General features: G+C 44.1%; 1 protein-coding gene across 1 annotated transcript in view; it reads right to left on the bottom strand.

Annotated features, from left to right (window-relative positions):
- The window catches only part of RIN1 (Ras and Rab interactor 1), a 47,569-nt gene extending 26,156 nt beyond the window's left edge, over positions 1-21,413 (bottom strand). The window contains exons 1-5 of the mRNA XM_077456270.1: positions 21,276-21,413; positions 20,828-20,904; positions 9,926-10,103; positions 5,540-5,654; positions 92-164 (exon numbers count right to left, since the gene is read on the bottom strand). Of these exons, the coding sequence (XP_077312396.1) occupies positions 92-164; positions 5,540-5,654; positions 9,926-10,103; positions 20,828-20,859 (398 nt within the window). The 5' untranslated portion in view covers positions 20,860-20,904; positions 21,276-21,413. The remainder of the gene's footprint in view (positions 1-91; positions 165-5,539; positions 5,655-9,925; positions 10,104-20,827; positions 20,905-21,275) is intronic.
- Positions 21,414-25,177: the final 3,764 nt, after the last annotated feature.

The following is a 25,177-nucleotide window of genomic DNA, read 5'->3' as shown; positions in this document are numbered from 1 at the left end:
CATTAGTAGACCAAAGATGAGCAAAGGAGAGAAGTTCATTATTAGGGTTTACATACAGTTTAACTAAGGGGAGCAATTGTGTTACAGTTACCTTTCGGAACTGTAGTAAGATATAAGTCGGATAAGATCTGGAAAGGTAAATGTTGAACGTTCCAGAGAGAGACCTGCAATGTACAGAAAAAATCCATAGTCATCAAATCAGTTCAGATCAGGAGAGAGGCCAAAGTTGAGAACAGCACTTCATTTATATAATACTCAGTAGAGCAAAGACATACCATATCTATAATCAAATTACATAACTTAAACAAGGAGATTAGTGTGCCTGACTTGGTACTCAAACTGATAATCTACTTCTTCAGTGATTGAAAAGGCCAAAGTACAATACAAGAATCTTTAAAAGACCCGGCTAAGCATGATTTGCTTCTGCACTGGTATCTTGCAATGAATGAACAGATTCACATGGTTTAAGGTTCAGTCTGGACGGAGTAGTTTTAAAGAGCATCTTCACCTTAGGTGCAAAAATTTTAAGTCCAGTTACAAATACTGTATCTGCTGAATTTTCATAATAGGAAGGTTACCTTTTCAAGGATCCAGCTCCATCCTGACCTGAGCTGGTTCTTCAGGGGTTAACTTCTGCTTTAGGTATAACTATAACTAATATTCACAAATGGTTGACAGTTTGCTTCAAACTTTCTTGATCCACCATTTTTATTGTGTGGTTTGTTGCGATTTTCATAGTGCCTCCCAGCCTTCCCTTTTATTCCCTGCCTTTATACAGGCTGTTAGGATGGGTTGTGTCGATAGAAAAAAACTGCAATTAAAAAGCACTGTGCGTTCACCATTTTCTGGGAGCACATAAAAATATCCGGCCTCTGCAAATTAACATAAGATATCCATGACCCCCAACCCAGGAAATGAATGACATCAGCTATCTGACTCAAACAATCTCACAGGTTGGGTTACATAAACTCAAAGTTCTCAGTTGCCCCTCATTGCGCGAGACTGTCCCTCTTCCCCCCCCTCAATTGTCTCTCTCTTTGGTCTAGAGCAGTCATTTCCAAACTGCGCTCATTTTCTTGCCTTTATCTGGCCCTTGGGGGACTATTACTCTCACACTAATCCTCCCACTGACACCAACAAGGGGGTACTACTCCTCCCACTGATGCCAATGAGGGAGGACTATTCCTCCCACCGATACCAATAATGGGGCACTATTCATCCTCCTACTGACCACAGGCTCTATGTTTTTTTTACTCCCATTGACCACCAAGCCCTGAAAAATTGTTCACTCCTACTAATGCTGGGACATTTTCTACTAGTCTCCATCATAAACTATTCTATTTACCAGCCACTAGAGGGCATCTGAACTATCCAACAACCTGACTGTTATGAATCAACAAGATAACCTCCTTTAATTAACACCCGCTATTTAAAGCGGAGCTCCACTCTAAAGCAGAACTTCCACTCATCAGAACCCCCCCCCCCTCCAGTGCCACAATTGGCATCTTTCAGGAGGGAGGGGGTGCAGATACCTATATAATACAGGTATTTGCACCCACTTCTGGGCATAGATAGCCACAGAATCTGCGGGTATTTACGCCACTTCCTGTCCCTTCCCCGCTGTCTACTGGGAAACACACGGGTCCCAGAGACAGCAGGGACCATCCGTATTGCGCAGCACGACTCGCAAATGCGCAGTAGGGAACTGGGAAGTGAAGCCGCAAGGCTTCACTTCCTGATTCCCATAGCGAAGATGGAGGTGGCAGCACTCGAGAGCCGATTAACAGATCTGCTTCGGATGCCGACATCGCGGGCGCGCTGGACAGGTGAGTATCCTTATTTTAAAAGTCAGCAGCTGCAGTATTTGTAACTGCTGACTTTAAAAAAAAAGGTGGAACTCCGCTTTAAGGCACTCATGCCCCTACATAATTAGCTTGATAAAGGAGTGCGCCTGTCACTACCATCGGCAGAGCGCACGTTCACAAACGCATTGCAGCATTTCCTGTGACATCACATGCCCACCGCTGCGGTCCATGTGCTCTTTCTGGGATGCTCTGCTACAATATATATATAGTTGTACCGTCACAATATATAAATACTTTTCATTGCCTGTAACCAAGACAATAACTTCATTATCCTGTATTGAGATGTGAATTATTTGCCCTTTCTTCTGTGGTAGCCTAAACTGAATATTAGAATAAAAGGTTTACTATGCTTTACATGATTTCCTAAGAAGAATACACATGCACATATTTAAATTGTGCAATATGAGATGTTTCCGAAGCATTAATGTTCAAATATTAGTAGTTTGTTCCAGTAAAATGCAGTGTAGCCATATCACCAGAAGGTGGCAGAAGTGTATTATCACTTACCATTAGAGACATACACCAATGTAATTTAATGATGCATACAGATGTGATATCCAAAATCCATAGTAATCCCTGGTGTTTTAAATACTGTATATAGCATATATACTGTATAAATGTGTGTATATTATATATATATATATATATATATATATATATATATATATATATATATATATATATACCCAAAGAAATAGAGTAAACGGCACGGGAGAGAGAGAATTGGTACTTTTACACTTTTCAGTCCTAGATATGTAAAAGTACCCATACAGGGGTATGTCATGACCGACTCAACATGCATTACCTGATTCTCTCTACTCATGTGACTCAACCACCATGGCTACTTTGGTTTGCCAGACTGCACATTGTGCCCCCACTAGTCATCAGCAGACATTTCCTGGAATGCGACTAGTAATATTATTGTTTCCTTCTCAGGGAAGAAAATAAAGAAAGATGTCCACAGAATTGGAGAAAACTATAAAGGAAGGGTGTTTTTTGCTAAGCACAATTAGCTCCATCAACATCTTGAAGCAAGCAGATACTGGAGATCATCTGTGCATTAGCATGTCACGGTTGAACATGAGTATGGCAGCCTAGTTTAGAAGTCAGAGAAATGAAGATGATTTAGAAGAATAAGGTGCACTAGCTGCTTGAAGTTGCAATTAATATATATGGGTCAGTCCAGATCAATAACAGACACTGAACCTAATGCAGTCTCCTGGTGGGTTATCACGTTGATTATTCTCGCACAGCAATATTTCAGCTTGCATGCAGATTTCATTAACTGAAAATAATATAGTCACTACAGGGGGAAGCTTCATACAAATCTACGTGAACTGTAAGGACTAAATATATGGAAAAGCAAAGAAGCAATATGCGAAAGACTTATCAAACATTAGTTTCAGCTAAACTTTACAGTAATAACTCAAGTGTGAAAAAATACCATGGGGGGTTATTTACAAAAGGAAAATCCACTTTTCACTACAGGTGCAAAGTGCACTTGAAATTGCACTGAAAGTGCACTTGGAAGTGCAGTCGCTGTAAATCTGAGGGGTAGATCTGAAATGAGGGGAAGCTCTGCTGATTTTATTATCCAATGTGCAAACTAAAATGCTGTTTATTTTCCATGCATGTCCCCCTCGGGTCTACAGAGACTGCACTTCCAAGTGCACTTTCAGTGCAATTTCAAGTGCACTTCACACTTTTAGTACAAAGTTGATTTGCCTTTTGTAAATAACCCCCCATATGTTCCCTTTAAATACACACAAGCCATTTGTTTTGCTCTTAGAAGTTTCAAATAATCAGGCACTAATGTGGATAATAAATTGATAATCTCATTGAAAATGCTGTAGACTGCAGACTCGTTACTATGCTTTTACCACAGCCATTCACATAAACAGCAGTCAACTAATGGCTGGAATTAATATTTGATTATGCAGTTGTTTTCGATAGACCAACAAAAGCAGCAAAGTGAAGAAGTGATGTGTTGATGGTTGGGGGTTTATAGTCCATCCAGCTTACACAGCAAAATAGAGGCCCTTAAAGTGACCCTGTCAGGTTATAAATAAAAAAAATAAGAAATCCAAAGATCCCTGCAATAGAAGAGCGTTTAGCCCCTGTACACACGGTCGGAGATTCCGACAACCAAATCCGTCGGAGTAATTCCGACGGATTAATTCCGGAAGAGGTCCGGAAGTGATGTTGCATACACACGGTCGGACTAAGTTGTCGGAAAATCCGATTGTACATAACGTGATGACGTTATTTCGTTACGACGGGACTACGTTCACGCTAGTAGCCAATAGCTTTGGTCTAGGAATTTGATCTGAGCATGCGTGGCACTTTGTCTGTCGGAGTAGGCTACACATGATCGGAGTATGTCCAATCGGAGCATTTTGTCGGAAAATTTTACCGGCAAGTTGGAAAACTTGGTCCGTCGGATATTCCGATGGAAACAGTCCGATGCAGACCACACACAGTCAGAATATCCGACAAAACGGTCCGATAGGACACATTCCGTCGGAAACTCCGACCAAGTGTACAAGGGCTTATACCTCACTTGTCCAGCATTCCGTCTCATTTTCCTCTTTCTTTGCAGCTCAATTGCTTTCACCAGTTTTACTGACAATCAATATTTATAGGAGTGTCAGATGCCGGTGTCCCAAGCTGCATGTCGAGGTTCCATCCTCTGACCCCTATGTCACTGATGTGTCCTGTAGTGACAGGGGACACAGGCAACGACACTCCCAGAAGTGTCGGAAATTGTATAGCCTTATGGAAGTTGCAAGTTGTAAAGTATGTCACATATAGTTATAGCCAGTACAAATTGTGCTACACTATACAGCTCTTTACTATTACCCTGTAGGGTTCAAGACAGGCAGTTATGTGAGGGTTTTAAATCATAGTGCATCATGCACAAAAATCTAAGGCCGCGTACACACGCGGGGACTGTTCGCCCAACTTTGTCCGCTGAACAGTGTTTCGGCGGACAGTCCGCCCGTGTGTGGGCTTTCAGCGGACAGTTTCAGCGAACAGTTTGCTGAACAAGGTTTTTCGGAATTTCCGAAAAACTGTCCGCTGAAACTTGGTTTCAGCGAACAGTCCCCTCGTGTGTAGGCTTGTTCGTCAAACTAAGTTCCGCGCATGCTCAGAAAGGATTTACACGCCGAAAGTTGTAATGCAGTGTATAGGACGTTGTATTTTCCGTCCCGTCGTACGTGCCGTTCACGTCATCGCGCACGGTTTCAGCAAACTGTTCGTTCGTCGTGTGTGGGCAAGTCCGTCCATGCTAATTTTGAGCGGACTGTTTGCTGAAACTGTTTGACGGACAAAGTTGAGCGAACAGTCCCCGCGTGTGTACGCGGCCTAAGAAGTCCTGAGTTCTCCAGACACTTCAGAGCTGCTCCCCAACAAATCATCCAAAGGGATCCAAGTAAGGTGATTTTCTCTGATTGGCATTACTTTCCCAGTGAAGAGAAAACAAAGCAGATGCATTAGGCAATTGCTGGGAGACTAATGAAACAGTTACATCTTTCTACTGTAAAATTCTATAGGAAAGCACACACCCAGTAAAAGAAACAAATGAATTGACTTAACCACCTTAACCAAGAATGGGCAACCTACTGTACTCTGCAGCACCTTGTCTAGTGTATTGTGACCTGTCTGCTACTCACCTGATGATCCTTCATGTATGTAAGCCTGATGGATGAAACTTGGCCCGCAGTCATCTGATAGTCGCACACACAGGACCAACTGCTGCCGAGTGTTGGATCTCCTCACCAAGAATGTCTGGAAAATAAAAAAGACTATGGTAAATTCTGAGTACAATGGACATTAAAATAGTAACAAAATACATATATTCTAGTGTCAAAAAAATAGAAACAACACAACAGGCCATTCCTCAGGGGAACAAGAATACAATACTAAAAATAAAACTTATGAGGCTTACTTTGTTTTAAAAAGACAGTAATGGATAAGTATGTACATTTAAAAATATAAGCCTGATGCCCCGTACACACAAGCGGAATTTCCATTGGAAAAATCTTGGATGGTTTTTCCCACGGAATTCTGCTCAAGCTTGGCTTGCATACACAGGACTAGTGCAAGGATTTCTGACACCCTAGGCGAAACCTCATTTTGCCAACCCCCCTTGGTTCCCCCTGACTCCACCCCCTTTGCCCTGCCTATGTATAACCCACCTTTTTAATGAAGCGCCCATCAAATGCAGCCCACCAGTGCCCATCAATGAAGCCTACCAGCACCCATCAAATGCAGCCTCACCAGTGCCTATCAATGCAGCCTACCAGCGCCCATCAATGCAGCCTACCAGTGCCTACCAATGCAGCCTACCAGTGCCTACCAATGCAGCCTCACCAGCGCCCATCAATGCAGCCTCACCAGCGCCCATCAAATGCAGCCTCACCAGCACCCATCAAATGCAGCCTCACCAGCACCCATCAAATGCAGCCTCACAAGCGCCCATCAAATTCAGTCTCACCAGTGCCCATCAAATTCAGCCTCACCAGTGCCCATCAATGCAGCCTACCAGCGCCCATCAATGAATGTTTGCTTGCTTCTATTCATTCAGGAGTCGGGACAAAGACACAGTCCTCTGCCTCTGACACTATGTGCAAACAGAGCGGTGGCTGCCTGCTGATGCTGAGACTTAGATGCTTGCTGCAGAGAGAAGAGAGTAGAAACACCAGTGGCCGGGCACCCTAGGCAGCAGTGCTCCCTAGGCGGCTGCCTAGTTTGCCTAGTGGTAGCACCGGCCTTGTGCATACACATGATCATACAAAAGTTCTCTGAACATTCGACTTTCAAGAACGTAGTGACGTACAACACTACGACGAGCCGAGAAAATTAAGTTCAATGCTTCCGAGCATGCATCAAATTATTTCCGAGTATGCACGTCAGAATTGCTACAGATGATCGGGATTTCCATTCGGAACTTTTTCCGACCGAAAAATTGAGACCCTGCTCTCAATCTTCTTTTGCTGGCGGGAATTCCCGCCAGCAAAAGTGCGATGGACCATACAAACGGTCAGACTATCCGACCAAGAGCTCTCATCGGACTTTTGCTGGCGGGATCGCTGATCGTGTGTACGGGGCTTAAGGGCACAGTTATTTTGGATTTGCCAATTTTCAAAATGAGAATTCGACTAGAAAAAAAAGAAATGAATATGTTCTCTATAATGATATAAAGACAAGCCCAAAAATATAGCAAAAGGACAAAGTCTGAACATTACAACACTGAGTTCTTCACCGGGGACAAAGAGAAGGAAAACTTACTGAATGTTTTCTTTAGCTCTGTGTATGTATGGGAACATGCTGCTGATTTTTAGTATGATGATACTGGTGGTATTACAAATGCAACAACATGGCTTGGTAAAAGTAAATCACTAGAGTCTAATATAAGTTTTTGTGAAAGTAACATCAGAAGTAATTTTTTGTTTCTTTTTTAAATCTGCAGCTTTTAATAAAGCAGAACTCAATTCGTCCCCTCCACTCCTCCCAGGACCTCCTGCTCTCTAGCTCACTTTTTACCTCCTCCCATGTTCGCCTTCAAGACTTCTCCAGAGCCTCTCCCATCCTCTGACACTCCCTGCCCCAGTATATCCGATCAGTCCCTACCCTGTCCACCTTTAGGAGATCCCTGAAAACTCATTTATTCAGGGAAGCCTATCCCACACCCACCTAACTGTCCCTGAGCCACCCCCATCAAATCATTCTTTGCAGCTATTACCTTTTGTACCACCTCCTCCCTTTAGAATGTAAGCTCTACAAGCAGGGCCCTCCCGTATCTTTTGTATTGAACTGTACTGTAATTGTGTTGTCCCCCCTATACATTGTAAAGCGCTGTGTAAATTGTTGGCGCTATATAAATCATGTATAATAATAATATGTAAAAATATTCACCTCCACCTTACAGAAATGCAACGGCTTATTTTCCCCACGCATGTTAACACTGAGAGCTTGAGAATTAATTAATTTCAAAGGCCAGAATAAATTATTATTCTGGCCAATGAAATGTGTTACCGCCTAAGCACTTTATGAATCTAAACATGTCTACATGCATCAAGTGTTTTTTCTGCCAAAACACTGTGGCCAGGAGGAAAGGCGTCTTAGCCCTTGTACACACGGTCGGAGAATCCGTCAGAATGTGTCCTATCGGACTGTGTCGTCGGATAATCCGACTGTGTGTGGTATGCATCGGACTGATTCTATCGGAATATCCGTCGGATCCAATTCTCCAACTTGTTGGAAATATTTCCCGACCAACTGGGCCGATCGGACATACTCCGATCATGTGTAGAGAATTTTGATCGGACCAAGTGCCACGCATGCTCAGATCAAATTCCTACATCAAAGCTATTGGCTACTAGCCTGAATGTAGTCCCATTGTAACGAAATTACGTCATCACGTTCTGAAAGATCGGATTTTTCGCCAACTTTGTCCGACCGTGTGTATGCAACAGTTTCGGACAAGATCCGACGGACAAAATCCGACGGGCAAAATCCGACGGATTTGGTTGTTGAAATCTCCGACCGTGTGTACAGGGGCTTAGAGAGATGGGCAAATGCCTGTGTGCATGGGGCCTTAAAACTTTAACTGTGCTAAGTGTGTACTTCCCTGCGTTCATTATTTTGTCTTTTTTACAATATCATTAGCCTTTTTATGGTTACTGGTTAAGGTGTCTGTGCTACACTCACCGGTCACATTACTAGGTACACCTGCCTGGCAACACAAATTGCTAATCAGCCAATCACATGGCAGCAACTCAATGTATTTATGGATCTAGATGTGGTGAAGACAATTTGCTGTAGTTCAAACCGAGCATCAGAATGGATAAGAAATGGGATTTAAGTGACTTTTACAGAGAATGGTCCAAGAAAAAAAAAATGTCCAGTGAGCGGCAGTTCTGTGCACGAAAATGCCTTGTTGATGTCAGAGGAGAATGGACAGACTGGTTTGAGATGATAGAAAGGCAACAGTAACTGAAATAACCACTTATTACAACCAAGGTATGCAGAATGCCATCTCTGAATGCACAACACATGGACCCCTGAAGCAAATGGGCTACAGCAGCAGAAGATCACACTGGTTGCCACTCTTGTCAGCTAAGAACGGTAAACTGCAAGTCACACAGTCTTGATTTCAGCTGAGACATTCAGATGGTAGGGTCAGGATTTGGCGTAAACAACATGAAAGCATGGATCCATCCTACCATGGTTCAGGCTGGTGGTGGTGAAGTAATGGCATGGGGGATATTTTCTTTGCAAACTTTGGGCCACTTAGTACCAATTGAGCATCTTATAAATGCCACGGTCTACCTGAATATTATGGCCTACTATATCCATCCTTTTATGACTACAGTGTACCCATCTTCTGATGGGTCATTCCAGCAGAATAATGTACCATGTCACAAAGCTCAGATCATCTCACCACTGGTTTCTTGAACATGACAATGAGTTCATTCTACTCCAATGGCCTCCACAGTCACCAGATCTCAATCCAATAGAGCACCTTTGGGATGTGGTGAAATGGGCAAATTCTGATCATGGATGTACAGCCGACAAATCTGCAGCAACTGCGTGATGCCTCCATGTCAATATGGACCAAAATCTCTGAGGAATGTTTCAAACTCCTTGTTGAATCTATGCCATGAAAAATGGAGGCAAAAGGGGGTCCAACCCGTTACTAGCAAGGTGTACCGTGAGTGTAAGTACTGGGGTATCTTCCTAAAACTTGAGGTAACTGAAGAAGTGACTTGAATAATCTACAAAACATCTTCAACATTACACAAAAAGTCTAGTTCAATGTGACCAGATAGTTCTTTACAGACTCAATAATCTCTTGTCGTGATCCTTTGTACCCAAACACATTGGGGTGATTATACTGTACATGTGTTTCATTCTACCTCCATGTATGACCAACTTTGGTCCATTTGGTGGCTTGGGAAAAGCCTTTCTATCTCCCCATACACACACAGTGTATATTATATGGAGAAGAATGTGTACACAGCAAAGGTTACCAGTTGGGTTACCAAACGACTTACCCCTGGTGGCTCCCTCTGCAGTACATGGAGGGCGGTAGCTGAGTTGACACTGAGGTGAAGCCACACACTTTGTGTGAGAAGAAGCTTGTCTGTAATGCTGACTGAGGTTGATGATCCTCTTGGAGATGGGGAACGGGGGGGTTCGTTATTTGGGTAATCATACACAGGTTCTGTTGTGCTGAAAAGACAAACAAAAAGAACTGGGTATTAGTGTATTTCTGATTGATTAGACAAGAAATTCACCCAACATTCACTTGTTACGGGTTTGCTTTTTCACATTCACGCTATATAAATATCATTGTGATCTCTCAATATTTATCTGGCAAAAAAAATGGCCGGTACATCAAACACAATCCCCTTCTATTTGTTGAACTAGATGGACAAGTGTCTTCTATTTGGCCAATTTCTTGAATGGATTTGCCCAACATCTCCACCTCAATGGGAAAGTGTTTTAGAACCCATTTACAGTTGCAGCCGGGGGGGCAGTAAAAATAGGCGGTTGAGCTTTACTGTCTATAGAAACTATACTCCATCTTTTTTGGCTGCTTTTCTGTACTACTCATTCTATTTCATTAAATATATACAGCGAATGTAGCACATACACTATATTACCAAAAGTATTGGGACATCTGCCTTTACAGGTACACCAGTCCTCAGGAAGGATGTGCTGGAAATGGAGCGAGTACAGAGAAGGGCAACAAAACAAATAAAGGGAGTGGAGGATATTAGTTATGAAGAAAGCGCTGAACTTATTCTCTCTGGAGAAGAGACGCTTGAGCGGGGACATGATTTCAATGTACAAATATCGTACTGGGGACCCCACAATAGGGATAAAACTTTTCCCTGGAAGGGAGTTTAATAAGACACATGGCCACTCATTAAAATTAGAAGAAAAGAGGTTTAACCTTAAACTGCGTAGAGGGTTCTTTACTGTAAGATTGGCAAGGATGTGGAATTCCCTTCCACAGGCTGTGGTCTCAGCAGGGGGGGCGGCATTGATAGTTTCAAGAAACTATTAGATAAGCACCTGAACGACTGCAATATACAGGGATATACAATGTAATACTGACATATAATTCCCCACATAGGTTAGGCTTGATGGACTTGTGTGTTTTTTCAACCTCACCTACTATGTAACTATGTATGAACTTTAATGACATCCCAGTCTTGACCCATAGGGTTCAATATTGGGTTGGCTCACCAGTTGCCACTATAACAACTCTTCTGGAAAGGCTGTCCACAAGGTTTAGTGTGTCTATGAAAATGTTTGACCATTCCTCCAGAAGTGCAGTTGTGAGGCCAGGCATTGATGTGGATGAAAAGGCCTGGCTCGCAGTCTCTGCTCTAAATCATCCCAAAGGTGTTTTATTGGGTTGAGGTCAGGGCTCTGTGCAGGTCAGTCAAGTTCCTCCACCCCAAACTCGCTCATCCATGTCTTTATGGACCTTGTTTTGTGCACTGATGCGCAGTCATATTAGAACAGGAAGGGGTCATCCCCAAACTGTTCTCACAAAGTTGGGAGCATGGCATTGTCCAAAATGTCTTGGTATGCTGACACCTTAAAGCGGAGTTCCACCCAAAAGTGGAACTTACACTTTAAGGCCTCCTCCGAGACTCCTGTTTGTGAATTTGAGCTTTTGGAGAGGAAGGGGGAGCAGGTATCTGATTTTGACAGGAACCCGCTCCCACTTCCTTTCTGGTTGCCTTAGGTGATCGGAAGTGGAAGTTCTCCCTCCTGAAGCCTACTGGGACAGATGACAGGTCCTAGAAAATTTTGGGACCAGACACAGAGCACCACTCGCGCATGCGCAGTGGGCACCCGGTTGTGAAGCCGCAAGCTGTCATAGCTGGGTGCCCATAGTAGAGATGCCGCCAAGGGAGGACAAGGAGAGAACACAGAACGGGTGAGTGCGCCGCTCGATCGTGGGACAGGAGAGTGGCTGTATAATAAAAGTCAGCAGCTACACTTTTTGTAGCTGCTGACTTTTAATAAACAAAAATATGAATGGAATTCCGCTTTAAGAGTTCCCTTCACTGGAACTAAGGGGCCAAGCCCAACCCCTAAAAAACAACCACCCCACACCATAATCCCCTCTCCACAAAAGTATTTGGACCAGTGCACAAAGCAAGGTCCATAAAGACATGGATGAGCGAGTTTGGGGTGGAGGAACTTGACTAGCCTGCACAGAGTCCTGACCTCAACCCGCTAGAACACCTTTGGGATGAATTAGAGTGGAGACTGATAGCCAGACCTTCTCGTCCAACATCAGTGCCTGACCTCACAAATGTGCTTCTGGAAGAATGGTCAAACATTCCCATAGACACACTCCTAAACCTTGTGAACTTCCCAGAAGGGTTGAAGCTGTTATAGCTGCAAAGGGTGTGCCAACTCAATATTGAACCCTATGGCCTAAGACTGGGATGCCATTAAATTTAATGTGTGTAAAGGCAAGTGTCCCAATACTTTTGGTAATATAGTGTATGTTTGTAAAACTTAAAGCCCAGTCTCTAGGAATGCAGATTCAGAATGCATTTGCATAAAAGCAGGTCTGTGCAGTAAAAGGGTTTGTGTCGATGGAATCAGTTTGACATCAGACACTTTTGACATGATTCAGAATTCACTGACAGGTGCATTTGAGCTCTAGTTGACCTCATTCTGACCTGCATAGACCTCTATGGGAATGCAAAACTCACTTGTAATGAACAAAAAATCTCGCCATCGCAGGCCTTTGTGCTAGGGCTACACTGGCCATTATTATTATTGGCTCAGTAATGCTACTAAAATCTTATGACTAAGACTGATTTCTTTATATCACATTGATTTTAATTTAAACTGCTACATACAGTAAGAGATTTTCATTAGTTTAATTGAACAATTGATCTACAACGGCAAATTTAACTGCTTGATGACCAGCCGCCGCAGTTTTACTGTGGCAGAATGGCACGGCTGGGCAAAAAGATGTTACCTTGCGTTGCTTCACCTTTTGGCCGCTAGGGGCGCACCCGCAGAATTTGCCCAGAGCCGATGCGATGACCACCGGGCTTTGCAATTACTCATGACAGAGCGAGAACTGGGATCTGTGTGTGTAAATACATAGATCCTGGTTATTTTAGGGGAGTAGAGACAGATCGTGTGTTCCTACTATGTAGGAACACCGATCTCTCTCTCCTCCTAGACAGTCCCCCCTACAGTTAGAACACACCTAGGGAACACAATTAACCCCTTGATCGCCCCCTAGTGTTAACTCCTTCCTTGCTGGTGACATTTATACAGTAATCAGTGCATTTTTTTAGTTCTGATCCCAGTTCTTTCAGGGGAGTAGAGACAGATCGTGTGTTCCTACTATGTATGAACACTGATCTCTCTCTCCTCCTAGACAGTACCCCCTACAGTTAGAACACACCTAGGTAACACAATTAACCTCTCGATCGCCCCCTAGTGTTAACTCCTTCCCTGCCAGTGACATTTATACAGCAATCAGTGCATTTTTAAGCTCTCCCAATAAAAATCGCAGATCACCACCATTACTAAAAAAAAAAGAAAATAATAAAAAATGCCATAAATCTATCCCCTATTTTGTAGACGCTATAACTTTTGCACAAACCAGTCAATATAAGCTTATTGTGATTTTTTTTTTACCAAAAATATGAAGAATACATATCGGCCTAAACTGAGGAAAAAATTAGTTTTTTGATAAAAGATGTGGGATATTTATTATAGCAAAATGTAAAAGATATTGGGGGTTATTTACGAAAGGCATTGATGTAAATCTGAGGGGTAGATCTGAAATGAGTGGAAGCTCTGCTGATTTTATCATCCAATCATGTGCAAGCTTAAATGCTGTTTTTTATTTTCCTTGCATGTCCCCCTCGGATCTACAGCGACTGCACTTCCAAGTGCACTTGCACTTGTAGTTTGCATTTGTAGTGCAAAGTGGATTTGCCTTTCATAAATAACCCCCTTTGTGTTTTTTTTCAAAATTGTCGCTCATCTTTAGTTTATAGCGCAAAAAATAAAAACCACAGAGGCGATCAAATACCACCAAAAGAAAGCTACCCTGTTTCCCCTGAAAATAAGACCTAGTGTGGTTGTCGGTGATGGCTGCAATACAAGCCCTACCCCCCAAATAAGCTGTATTTAAAGTCCTTGTAGGTCTTATGTTCAGGGTAGGGCTTATTTTCGGGGAAACAGGGTAGGGCTTATTTGTGGGGTAGGGCTTATATTGCAGCCATCAACGACAATCACGCTAGGTCTTATTTTTGGGGAAACAGGGTATTTGTGGGAAAAAGGGGCGTCAATTTTGTTAGGGTACAGTGTCGCACGAATGTGCAATTGTCAGTTAAATCGACGCAGTGCCATATCACAGAAAAATGGCCTGGTCATTGAGCAGCCAAATCTTCCGGGGCTAAAATGGTTAATCACATAACAGGAACTATTAGCAGTTGATCTCCACTCTTCTCCTCCAGAGATTTGAATTGGTAACATGAGAGAAATCTCTCAACAATTGCTCATTTAGCATTCTTGGGCAATTTGTCGTATTTATGTATACTGCATGAAAATGATATCCTGATAAATCACCAACAATCTCTTACAGTAGCAGAAAAGAGTGTTTTTTACACTAACAGATTTTTTCTGTCTATGAGATTAAAAACTGCCCATGGAGCTAAAAGTTGGCCAAAGTTGGATCAAAATTTGGTCAAATTTCAAACTGTATGTGGCTCTCCCTGTTCATCAGAAGTCGTTTTTGTCAATCTGCAGCCGATTATCAGTGTATTCTGACAGCGGAGATTTCTGCTGTCAGAATACAGTGTCCCATTAGGAGGCATTCCTTCATCCACCTCACTTGAGTGGATGGCAGAATCTGTTTTTATCTGGTCTTCTTTAGGCCCCTTTCACACTGAGGCGGTGCGGCCGTCGTCGGTAAAGCGCCGCTATTTTTAGCAGCGCTTTACCGTCGTTTTAGCAGCAGTCTGCGGGCGCTAGCGGGGTGGTTTTAACCCCTGCTAACGGCCGAAAAAGGGTTAAAAAATCTGCAGCGGCGCTTTGCCAGCGGTATAGCCGCGCTGTCACATTGATTTCAATGAGTAGGAGCGGTTTAGGAGCGGTGAATACACCGCTCCTTCACCGCTCCAAAGATGCGGCTAGCAGGACTTTTTTTTACCGTCCTGCTAGCGCACCGATCCAGTGTGAAAGCCCTCGGGCCTTCACACTGGGGTGAAAGGGGCCGGTATTTGGGATTCCAAATTGCACTGCAACAGTGATAAAACACACCACATGTGTTTGGGTGCCATTCATTTTTAAAACATGGCGTGATAAATCGTGCAGCAATTGGGGTCAAACCACAGCGCACAAAGCTTGCTACTTAAAAGGAGCTCCTGCTCCATTTTGGGCAACAAGCTTTGCTTGATGCAGTTTGCCAACTGATGAATGGTAGCCAAGCATGCAGGGTGTGTTTTGGTACAATTGTAGTGCAATTTGGAATTGCGACTCTGCCCGTGAGCCCAAATCCCTCAAGGCTGCCATAGAATTCTTTTGCTGATAAATGCTGGCCCTGTTGGCACCACCTGTCTCAAAAGCTGATTTCTCATCAGATGCAGCCACTGTCTGGGTATTCGTACAGCCATAAGTGCCAGCTGTCAGAATACAATACAGTATTGGGACGCCTGCCTTTACACACACATGAAATTTATTGTCATCCCAGTCTAATGCCCTGTACACACAGTCGGACTTTCCGACAGAAAATGTGCGATCGGATCGTGTTGTTGGAAAATGCGATCGTGTGTGGGCTCCATCAGACTTTTGCAGTCAGAATTTCCAACACACAAAGTTTGAGAGCAGGATCTAAAATTTTCCGACAACAAAATCCGATAGTTTAACCACTTCAGATCCGCGCTATTGCCAAATGACGGCATTAGCGCGGACCTACATTTCCGGGACTACGTCTATTGACGTCGTCCCGGTTACGAGCGGCCTGCGCGCCCCCTGAGGGGCGCGCGCGGCGCGCTCTGTGATCGGCGAGTCCGTGAGACTCGCCTGATCACCGATCCGTGTAAGGGGTCGATCCCGACCCCTTATCACGTGATCAGCTGTCAGCCAATGACAGCTGATCATGTGATAAAACGGAGCCGGTAATCGGCTAGTATTCTTCCTCGCGCTGTCAGCGCGAGGAGAAAAAAAAAAGCCGATCGCCGGCGGCCGTGTTCGGGACATCAGTCCCGATCACGGCCAGCAATTCAAGCGGACACCTGCCCCCTGCCAGTGCCCACCTGCCACCCGCAGTGCCATCCTGAAATAAAGTAAGTGCCCCCCTGTCAGTGCCACCCAGCAGTGCCCATAGTGCCCACAGTGCCACCCAGCAGTGCCCACAGTGCCACCCAGCAGTGCCCACAGTGCCACCCACAGTGCCACCCAAAATCTGCCTCAAAGGTGCTGCACCCCAGTGCCGCCCATCAGTGCCCAGCAGTGCCGCCCATCAGTGCCCAGCAGTGCCGCCCATCAGTGCCCAGCAGTGCCACCTATCAGAGCCACCTATCAGTGCCACCTATCAGTGCCCATCAGTCCCATCTATCTGTGGTACCTATCAGTGCCCATCCGTGCCACCCATCCGTGCCACTTATCCGTGCCACCCATCCGTGCCATCTTATCTGTGCCCATCTTTGCCCATCAGTGCCGCCTTATCTGTGCCCATCGGTGCCACCTTATCTGTGCCTATTAGTGCCGCCTTAACTATGCCTATCAGTGCCCACCAGTGCAGCCTATCAGTGCCCACCAATGCAGCCCATCAGTGCCCACCAATGCAGCCCATCAGTGCCCACCAATGCAGCCTATCAGTGCCGCCTAATCAGCGCACCTTAATGAAGGAGAAAAATGACCCGTTTGCAAAATTTTATAACAAACTATTAAAACATGATTTTTTTTTTTTTTTTTTGCATCTTTTTTTGTTTGTTTAGCAAAAAATAAAACTCCGAGCTGTAACTAAATACCACCAAAAGAAAGCTCTATTTGTGGGAAAAAAATGATAAAAATTTCATTTGGGTACAGTGTTGTATGACCGCGTAATTGTCACTCAAAGTGCATCAGCGCTGAAAGCTGAAAATTGGTCTGGGACTGAGGGGGGTTTAAGTGCCCAGTAAGCAAGTGGTTAAATTCCGATCGTGTGTAGATAATTCTGACGGACAAAGTGCCACACATGCTCAGAATAAATTACCAGACGAAAGCTATTGGCTACTGGACCGTTTATAGTCCCGTCGTACGTGTTGTACGTCACCGCGTTCAGAATGATCGGATTTTCAACTTTGTGCGACCATGTGTATGCAAGACAAGTTTGAGCCAACATTCGTTGGAAAAAATCCAATGGATTTTGATGTCGGAATGTCCAACCGTGTGTATGGGGCATTAGTCCGTAGGGTTCAATATTGAGGTCCATAAAGACATGGATGAGCGAGTTTGGGGTGGAGGAACTTGACTAGCCTGCACAGAGTCCTGACCTCAACCTGATAGAACACCTTTGGGATGAATTAGGGCGGAGACTGCAAGCCGGACCTTCTTGTCCAACATCAGTGCCTGACCTCACAAATGCGCTTCTGGAAGAATTGGTCAAACATTCCCATAGACACACTCCTAATCCTTGTGGACAGCCTTCCCAGAAGATTTGAAGCTGTTAAAAGCAGCAAAGAGTGTGCCAACTCAATATTGAACCCTATGGACTAAAGCCTCATACACACGGTTCGATTGTCGTAAGACCGAGCGTCTGATTTTTGTCAACAGCGTGTGTGCAGAATTTTGTCTAACATACTAACTATCTGCAAATTGTTGTTCAACAAACACGAATGTAGTGACGTACTACGAGAGTATAAAGAGGAAGTTCATTTCTCGAGCGCCACCCTTTGGGCCCCTTCTGCTAATTTTGTGTTAGTAGAAGTTTGGTGAGCGTTGATTTGTGATTTTCAGACAGTTCCTGATCTTCAAATGACAGTTTGGGAGTAGGCAGTTACATTAAAAACAACACAATGGAAAATTTACTTCTAAGTGCACTTTCAGTGCAAAGTGGATTTTCCTTTAGTAAATAAACCCCATTGTGTCTCATTAAGGGCCGGTTCACACAGGGGGCGATGCGAGGCGACACCGACTTGCCTCGCCGCGACCTGCCACGACCTCAGCGGCGATTTGCAAATGACTTCTGTATAGAAGTCAATGCAAGTCGCCCCGAGGTCACCCAGAAGTAGTACAGGAACCTTTTTTCTGAGTCGGAGCGACTCGAGTCGCTCCTCTCAGAACGGTTCCATTGTACAGAACGGGGGCGACTTGTCAGATTGCGGCGAGGCAAGTCGTGTCGCCTCGCATCGCCCGCAGTGTGAACCGGCCCTAAGATGCTCATCTATTATATCATTATTTATTTAAGGTTAATTTACGCAGCGCTCCACGCATACATTGCACACGCACATCGGTCCCTACCCCCAAGGAGCTCACAATCCAAGGTCCCCAACCCACATTCATATAATAGGGCCAATTTTGGACAGAAGCCAATTAACCAACCAGCATGTCTTTGGAGGGATAATGGTGTTGTGGTAACTTCCCCAAAAAAATCAAACAACAGCCATAATATTAATATTATTTATATCAATACAAAACAAAAACCTTTTAAAATACATTTGGCATAACTCCATCAGTATCACCAGCAAGGCAGCTTCATTATTATCCCATTAAAGAAGATGACAATGTGCGATGAGTTTCACATTTCATCATCACGAATGTTAATTCTAGAAACGGTAGTTTACAAGACCAAACTCTTCCAGGTCGTTCATTGATTTCGGTCTTGCATGTTTGTACTTTCAACTTTTGTATGACGATTTCTGTACTGACCAATCCGAAAATAAGATGTTGTACTAGTCTGCTCCTCCAGCTTTTGTTTGACAAAAAAGTGAAATCGGCTGTTGAAAGCACCGTACTAACGATCGGAAAATTGGTAGATCGTTCTTCGGACAAAATTTTACTTCTGATTTTTGTATCATGTATACAGGCCTTTAGGCTTACACAGACAGCCACCACAGAAAAATTGCAGTAAATATAGAGCTGCCAATCAGATGCATTCATATCTCTGAAGCCCCATACACACTATAAGATTTCTGCAGATTTTTTCCTTCAGAATAACCAAAACCATATAATATGAGGTCAAACCTTAGGAGATTCAATTTGTATGCAATCAGGCAGCCCTTGCACTACATGGTTTTGGTAAATGGGCGGCACAGTGCTGTTGTGGGTAGCACTCTCACCTAGCACTAAAAAAGGGTCACTAGTTCAAATCCCAACCACAACACTATCTGCCTGGAGTTTGCATGTTCTCCCTGCGCCTGCGTGGGTTTCCTCCGGGTACTCCGGTTTCCTCCCACACTCCAAAGACATGCAGGTAGGTTAATGGGCTTCTGTATAAATTGGCCCTAGTGTATGAATGTGAGTTAGGGACCTTAGATTGTAAGCTCCTTGAGGGTAGGGACTGATGTGAATGTACAATGTATATGTAAAGTGCTGCATAAAATTGACAGCGCTATATACAGGCATACCCCACTTTTAAGTACACAATGGGGTTTATTTACTAAAGCTGGAAAGTGCAAATTCAGGCTCACTTCTGCATAGAAACCAATGAGCTTCTAACCCCAGCTTGTTCAATTAAGCTTTGGTAATAAAATCTGGAAGCGCATTGGTTTCTATGCAGAAGTGAGCCTGAATTTGCACTTTCCAGCTTTAGTAAATAAACCCCATTGTGTACTTAAAAGTGGGGTATGCCTCTAAGTACCTTAAATAATAATAAATATGAAGACAAAAATCAGCAGAAAATCTGATGGTGTGTAGGGGGCTTAAAGAGGAAGTAAACCCTGATGGGTTTACTTCCTCCTTGATTCCCTGCAAAGGTAAAGCATAATGGACTACTATGCATCGCATGGTAGTCCATTATGTGTCATTTACCTGACACAGGAGCCAGCGATGTCACCGCTGTCCCCTGTAGTTCCGAGCGTCCATCTTCTTGGTGAGTCTCGCTGCTCCGGCGCTGTGATTCGCCGGAGCAGCGATGACGTCACTCCCGCGCATGCGCACGGGAGCCGACACTCGCGGCATATCACCGCGATCTGCAGGCTTACCCAGTGCGCCTGCGTGCCGCTGTCTATGGCGCATGCGCCGTAGACAGCAGTGGCTGTCTTCAGGTAAATATCTCCTAAACCGTATAGGTTTAGGAGATATTTCTTGGACCTACAGGTAAGCCTTAATCTAGGCTTACCTGTAGGTCAAAGTGGTTTGTAAGGGTTTACAACCACTTTAAGCTGCTGTGCAGCCTAGGTGAATTTTGCAGCATTACCATGCACTTGGTGACCTACAGAAATAAACAGTAGTGCAGAATAATAAACGCATGGCGTGCGTGTATGTATGTATGTAATATACTATATGGCCAGCTGATGTAGATACATTTTTATAAGTGTCTCTTTAGACAGAAAAATGCAGGAAGACACATCAATACCCAGCGTCAAAGTGTCAAAAATGTGAGTCAACTGGTATCTGCATTAAAAGCACACAATGCTGCACTGACTGTCACATCGTCAAGTGTCAGTCCAGCCTCCCAGGTAACACATGCACAATAATCAATCACAAATCCTTCAGTTAGTTAAAAGTGGTTGGATTTGCACTAAATAGTGTCTAATTCTATCCAATATTTTCTTGTTAAATCCCCTTCAGTATATTAAACACGACCAAACTGTTAATGAAACATCGTCATTAGATCTGAAACGCATGTAATGCTTCCACTAATACAATATTAATGCCGCTTTAGTGTGCTTGCTGTAGGAAGCTCTGACCACGATGACAGAGCTGAAAATCTGGAAAGTAAGCGGAGAGATGTTTTTGGAGAATACCTTGTCATGCCGGGTTCCGATACAGTTTCCATGCCAGGAATTCCAGTTTGCTTCCTTCTTCGTAGGAGATGCTTGATCTGAATTTGGGAACAGGATTACAGAGTCACGTTGCTATTAAATCACGAAAGATTATTTTATTACTCATAGTTGAACTTCGGCAGAACACAGAAATCCTGTAGTGCATGTATAGTAGAATGTGCTGGATTACTGACACTATACAACTTTTCTACTAAATACTCTTTTTCAAACTGTAAAATAGCCATTTCAGCTTTATGCTGACTATAACACTTAACGTACAGTGTTCTACTTCTAGATTGTAAGCTCCATAGGTAAATGACCTCTGTCTTTGTACGATTAGGAGTTTACAGACTAGTATTACAGATTAGTAGTGTATATAATAGGCTGTTGTGCTATGAAAATAGGTAAAGAAAGTACTAAATACACTTACCTTGGTTTTCCCTTGGGACGCAGACTGTGGAATCTCTCTCACCCTCTTTTCCAACCCCTATGGGCGTTCCAAGAGTGACTAACCCTTGGGGTGTTGCAAGGTATATACGCAGCTCCTTCGCTCATTATTTTCCATGGGCCCGCCCCTTCTTGCCTTTCACTGTATCTTTCACGCTGTCAGCTCTTCCCACATGCCTGCTCTGTAGAGACTTGTGAAATAAAAGAAGCTTCCAGGAGGGAACAGCTAGAGGCTCCGAGCCCTGGCACCCGCTAAAGTATTAACTATTTAAGGCTTCTTTCATACGGACATTTCAGTGATTTTAAATTAACGGATTGAACGCAGCTGCGTTGTTTTCAATAGACATATTCACACAGGTGTGTAAATATACACTGCGTTCAGATCCGTAACACAAAATCCCCAAATCTGCATCTGAGGACATGAATATACAAGTACGCCAGATGCAGGATTTTTTTTTCTTTAAAACAGGAGAATTTTACGCATGTATTCAAAGCGGGAGTCCGCCGTTTTAAAAAAAAAAAAAAAGCCAGCAGCTACAAATACTGCAGCTGCTGACTTTTAAAATAATGACACTTACCCGCCCAGCGCGCCCGCGATGTCGGCACCCGAAACCGATTTCTCGATCGTCTCTCGGGTGCTGCCGCCGCCATCTTGGGTATGGGAATCAGGAAGTGGAGCCTTTCGGCTTCATTTCCCGGTTCCCTACTGCGCATGCACGAGTCGCGCTGCGCAATAAAGATGGTCCCCGCTGTCTCTGGGATCCATGTGTTTCCCAGCAGGCAGCGGGGGACCTTCGGAAAGGGGCGTAGATTCTGCGGAAAGGGGCGTACCTTCTGCAGAATCTACGCCGGAAGTGGGTGCAGATACCTGTACTGTACAGGTACCTGCACCCCCCTCCCCCCTGAAAGGTGCCAATTGTGGTGCCGGAGGGGGGAGGGTTTCAATGAGCGGAAGGTCCACTTTAAAAATGTATTTTTTTTTTTAAAGTCAGCAGCTACAAATACTGCAGCTGCTGACTTTTAAAATATGGACACTTACCTGTCCAGGGTCGAAGCCGATCTGTCTTGGGTGGAGGTGCTGCCATCTTCGGTAAAGGAATCAGGAAGTGAAGCCTGTTTCCATACTGTGCATGTGCTAATTGCGCTGTGTGATCCCACTAGTCCTTGCTGTCTTCTGGGACCTGTGTGTCTCCCAGAAGACAGCGGGGGGGATGGACGAGGTGCCAGACATGGCGTAGATATTCGCGAATACTGCGGCTCTCTATGCCCAGAAGTGGGAGCAAATACCTGGATTACACAGGTATCTGCTCCCCCTTGAAAGGTGCCAAATGTGACACCGGAGGAGGGGAGGATTCCAAAAAGCGGAAGTTCCATTTTTGGGTGGAAATCCACTTTAATGATCATTAAAGTGTTACTAAACCCAGGACCCTGCATTCACTATATCTGGTCTCCCACAGTACACAGAACCTGGAAAAGCAATTATTTTTGTAAATATAAACTGCTAAATAGCTTTTCTCATCAGCAGTTAGAGCAGTCTTGTGACTTCTATTAGTGTCCAGGAGCACTGGCTAAAGCTTGTAGGAAGAGTTTTCTGACTGTCCTATGAGGCTGCAAGACCCCTGACCTTCTGTCTGGACAGTGCTGATTGGCCCTGTGCTGATCACATGCACACTCCCAAGAAAAAAAAAAACTCTCTAGCAATACACACCAAACTGAGCATGTGCAGCCTTATAACACTCTGTGTTATAAAATTATCAGGGGACAGTGGAAGAAGGGGAGGATCCGAGAAGACAGAATCAAACAGCCTTTTTACACAATGCGAAGGATTAACCCCTTAGGTTCCACATTGAGTATAACAAGCATGCTTTACTGCATATACAGACTGATTTTACTGTAGTGGGTTTAGTAACACTTTAAGCAGGAACTTTTGTGCTAGAAAGAAGTATGAAAAATAATATCAATAAAATGTTAACATCCATGTGAATATAGCCTTACAAATCCTCGTGGACAACTAAATGTACTATTGTAATCTCATTTATGACTGTTATTCTTGTAGGCAACAATAGGGTACAGACTTTATATCACTGTATCGATCGACTTGTATACAACCAGCCTGCCGTGTTTTTCCCTAAACGATAAGTGCCATTGGCTATAGCCGGCAACAGGGCTGCTGTTAGAAATCACAGGACCCCATACAGCCTACCTGACAAACAATCCCCCCACCCAAAATGTCTGAGGAAATAGATTAATCAGTTACGTTCTTTGAAAAATCACCTGCACAGATGAATGAATAAGAAAGTCCTTTCAGGCTTCCTGCTCATCCACAAACATAGTAAATACAGTTTACTATGCTTCAGTGATGAATGGACACAGGAGTGATTGGTACCGACTGCTCACTGTGTTCATTCAGGAAAGGAAGGGGCCAGAAATGAAGAGTTTATTACAGGCCCCTTCCCCCAGCTTTCCATCACAGAACACCCCTCTGTGTGCAGCTGCTGGCGGGAGAGGGGAGGAGGTAAGCCGGAAGCATTGCAGGGGGAAAAGGGACACACAGGGGGGCCCCAACAGCAGATGGAAGAGACAGTTACTAGAACCAATTCCCTTGCACTGCAGCTGGAGGGAAAACGAGGAGAATCTGGCAGTGCTGCAGAGGGAGGCAGAAGAGACTGCCATGTACAGCTCCCTGCCATCAGAATATAATAGCACAGTGGGAAGGTTTCCTCCATCCATTCATTCATTCATCCCTCTCAAATGTGTGGATGGGGGAATAGGCTTTTTTTCCACTGGTGAAACAGGAAATTTGTTACTGGCAGGATCACCAGGTGAAATAATGGAAAAGAAGCCTAAAAAAAGAAAACAAATGCAGTCACCAGATTGGTAAGCTGCAATATATTACATTCTTGTTTTTGGGTTCAATACCATTAGGTTAGTGACTCAAAGTATAGAGCTAAGAAAGTCATCATGATGGCCAAGAAACAAGCATTTTTAGGAGATGTGTGCAATGGCAGTGTTCACTTTTTATGTGTTTTAATCAGCATAAACTGCAATAATTAATTCCGTATACCCCCCCCCCCCCCCCCCCCCAACTTACAAATAGTTGAAATCAATGTATTAAGATAATAAAATGCTGTGGTATCTGGCAGCAAGCCGTCATAAGCAGATCCTTTAAGCCTCTGCTGACCTGCATTGTAACCACAGTGCATCCTGGTACCATCTTTTCTCCAGGTAAACGACTAACACACACTCGGCCATCCACAAGATGTAAAAGAAAATGTAATTCAACAGACTAGGTCACTTTCTTCCATTGCTCCATGGTCCAGTTCTGATGCTCATGTGCCCATTGTAGGTGCTTTTGGCTGTGGACACAGGTCAGCATGGGCACCCTGACCAGTCTGCAGCTACGCGGCCCCATAAAAAACAAACTGTGATGTGCTGTGTGTTCTGACACATTTCTATTGGAACCAGCATCAAAGTGATTCTAAAGTCTCCTTTTTTATTGTATGTATGAAAATAGCAAACATGTTATACTTACCTCCTCTGTGCAGTTGGTTTTGCACAGAGCAGCCCCAATCCTCCTCTTCTCGGGTCCCTCCTCGGCTCTCCTGGCTCTACCGTCCTGTTATGTGCCCCCACGGCAAACAGTTTGCTATGGGGACACCCGAGCCGAGCCACGGCCCACCCCCCTCTCTCTCTCCTCATTGGCTCACGGACTTTGATAGACAGCAGTGGGTGTCAATGGGAGTTTGGGATTTGCTCTGACTCAGTTGTCTAGACATTACAATTTGTCCTGTGCCAGAGACCCTCAAATCCTTACTCTTGCTCATTTTTTCTACTTTCAACATCAACTTCAGGGACAGCATGCTCACGTGCTGTCTAATATATCCC

The sequence above is a fragment of the Lithobates pipiens genome, unplaced genomic scaffold, assembly GCF_037356315.1.
Source record: "Lithobates pipiens isolate NorthernLeopardFrog02 unplaced genomic scaffold, aLitPip1_a1.2 Scaffold_10, whole genome shotgun sequence".
NCBI classification, from domain to species: domain Eukaryota; kingdom Metazoa; phylum Chordata; class Amphibia; order Anura; family Ranidae; genus Lithobates; species Lithobates pipiens.
This window is presented reverse-complemented; position numbering and strand designations above follow the sequence as displayed.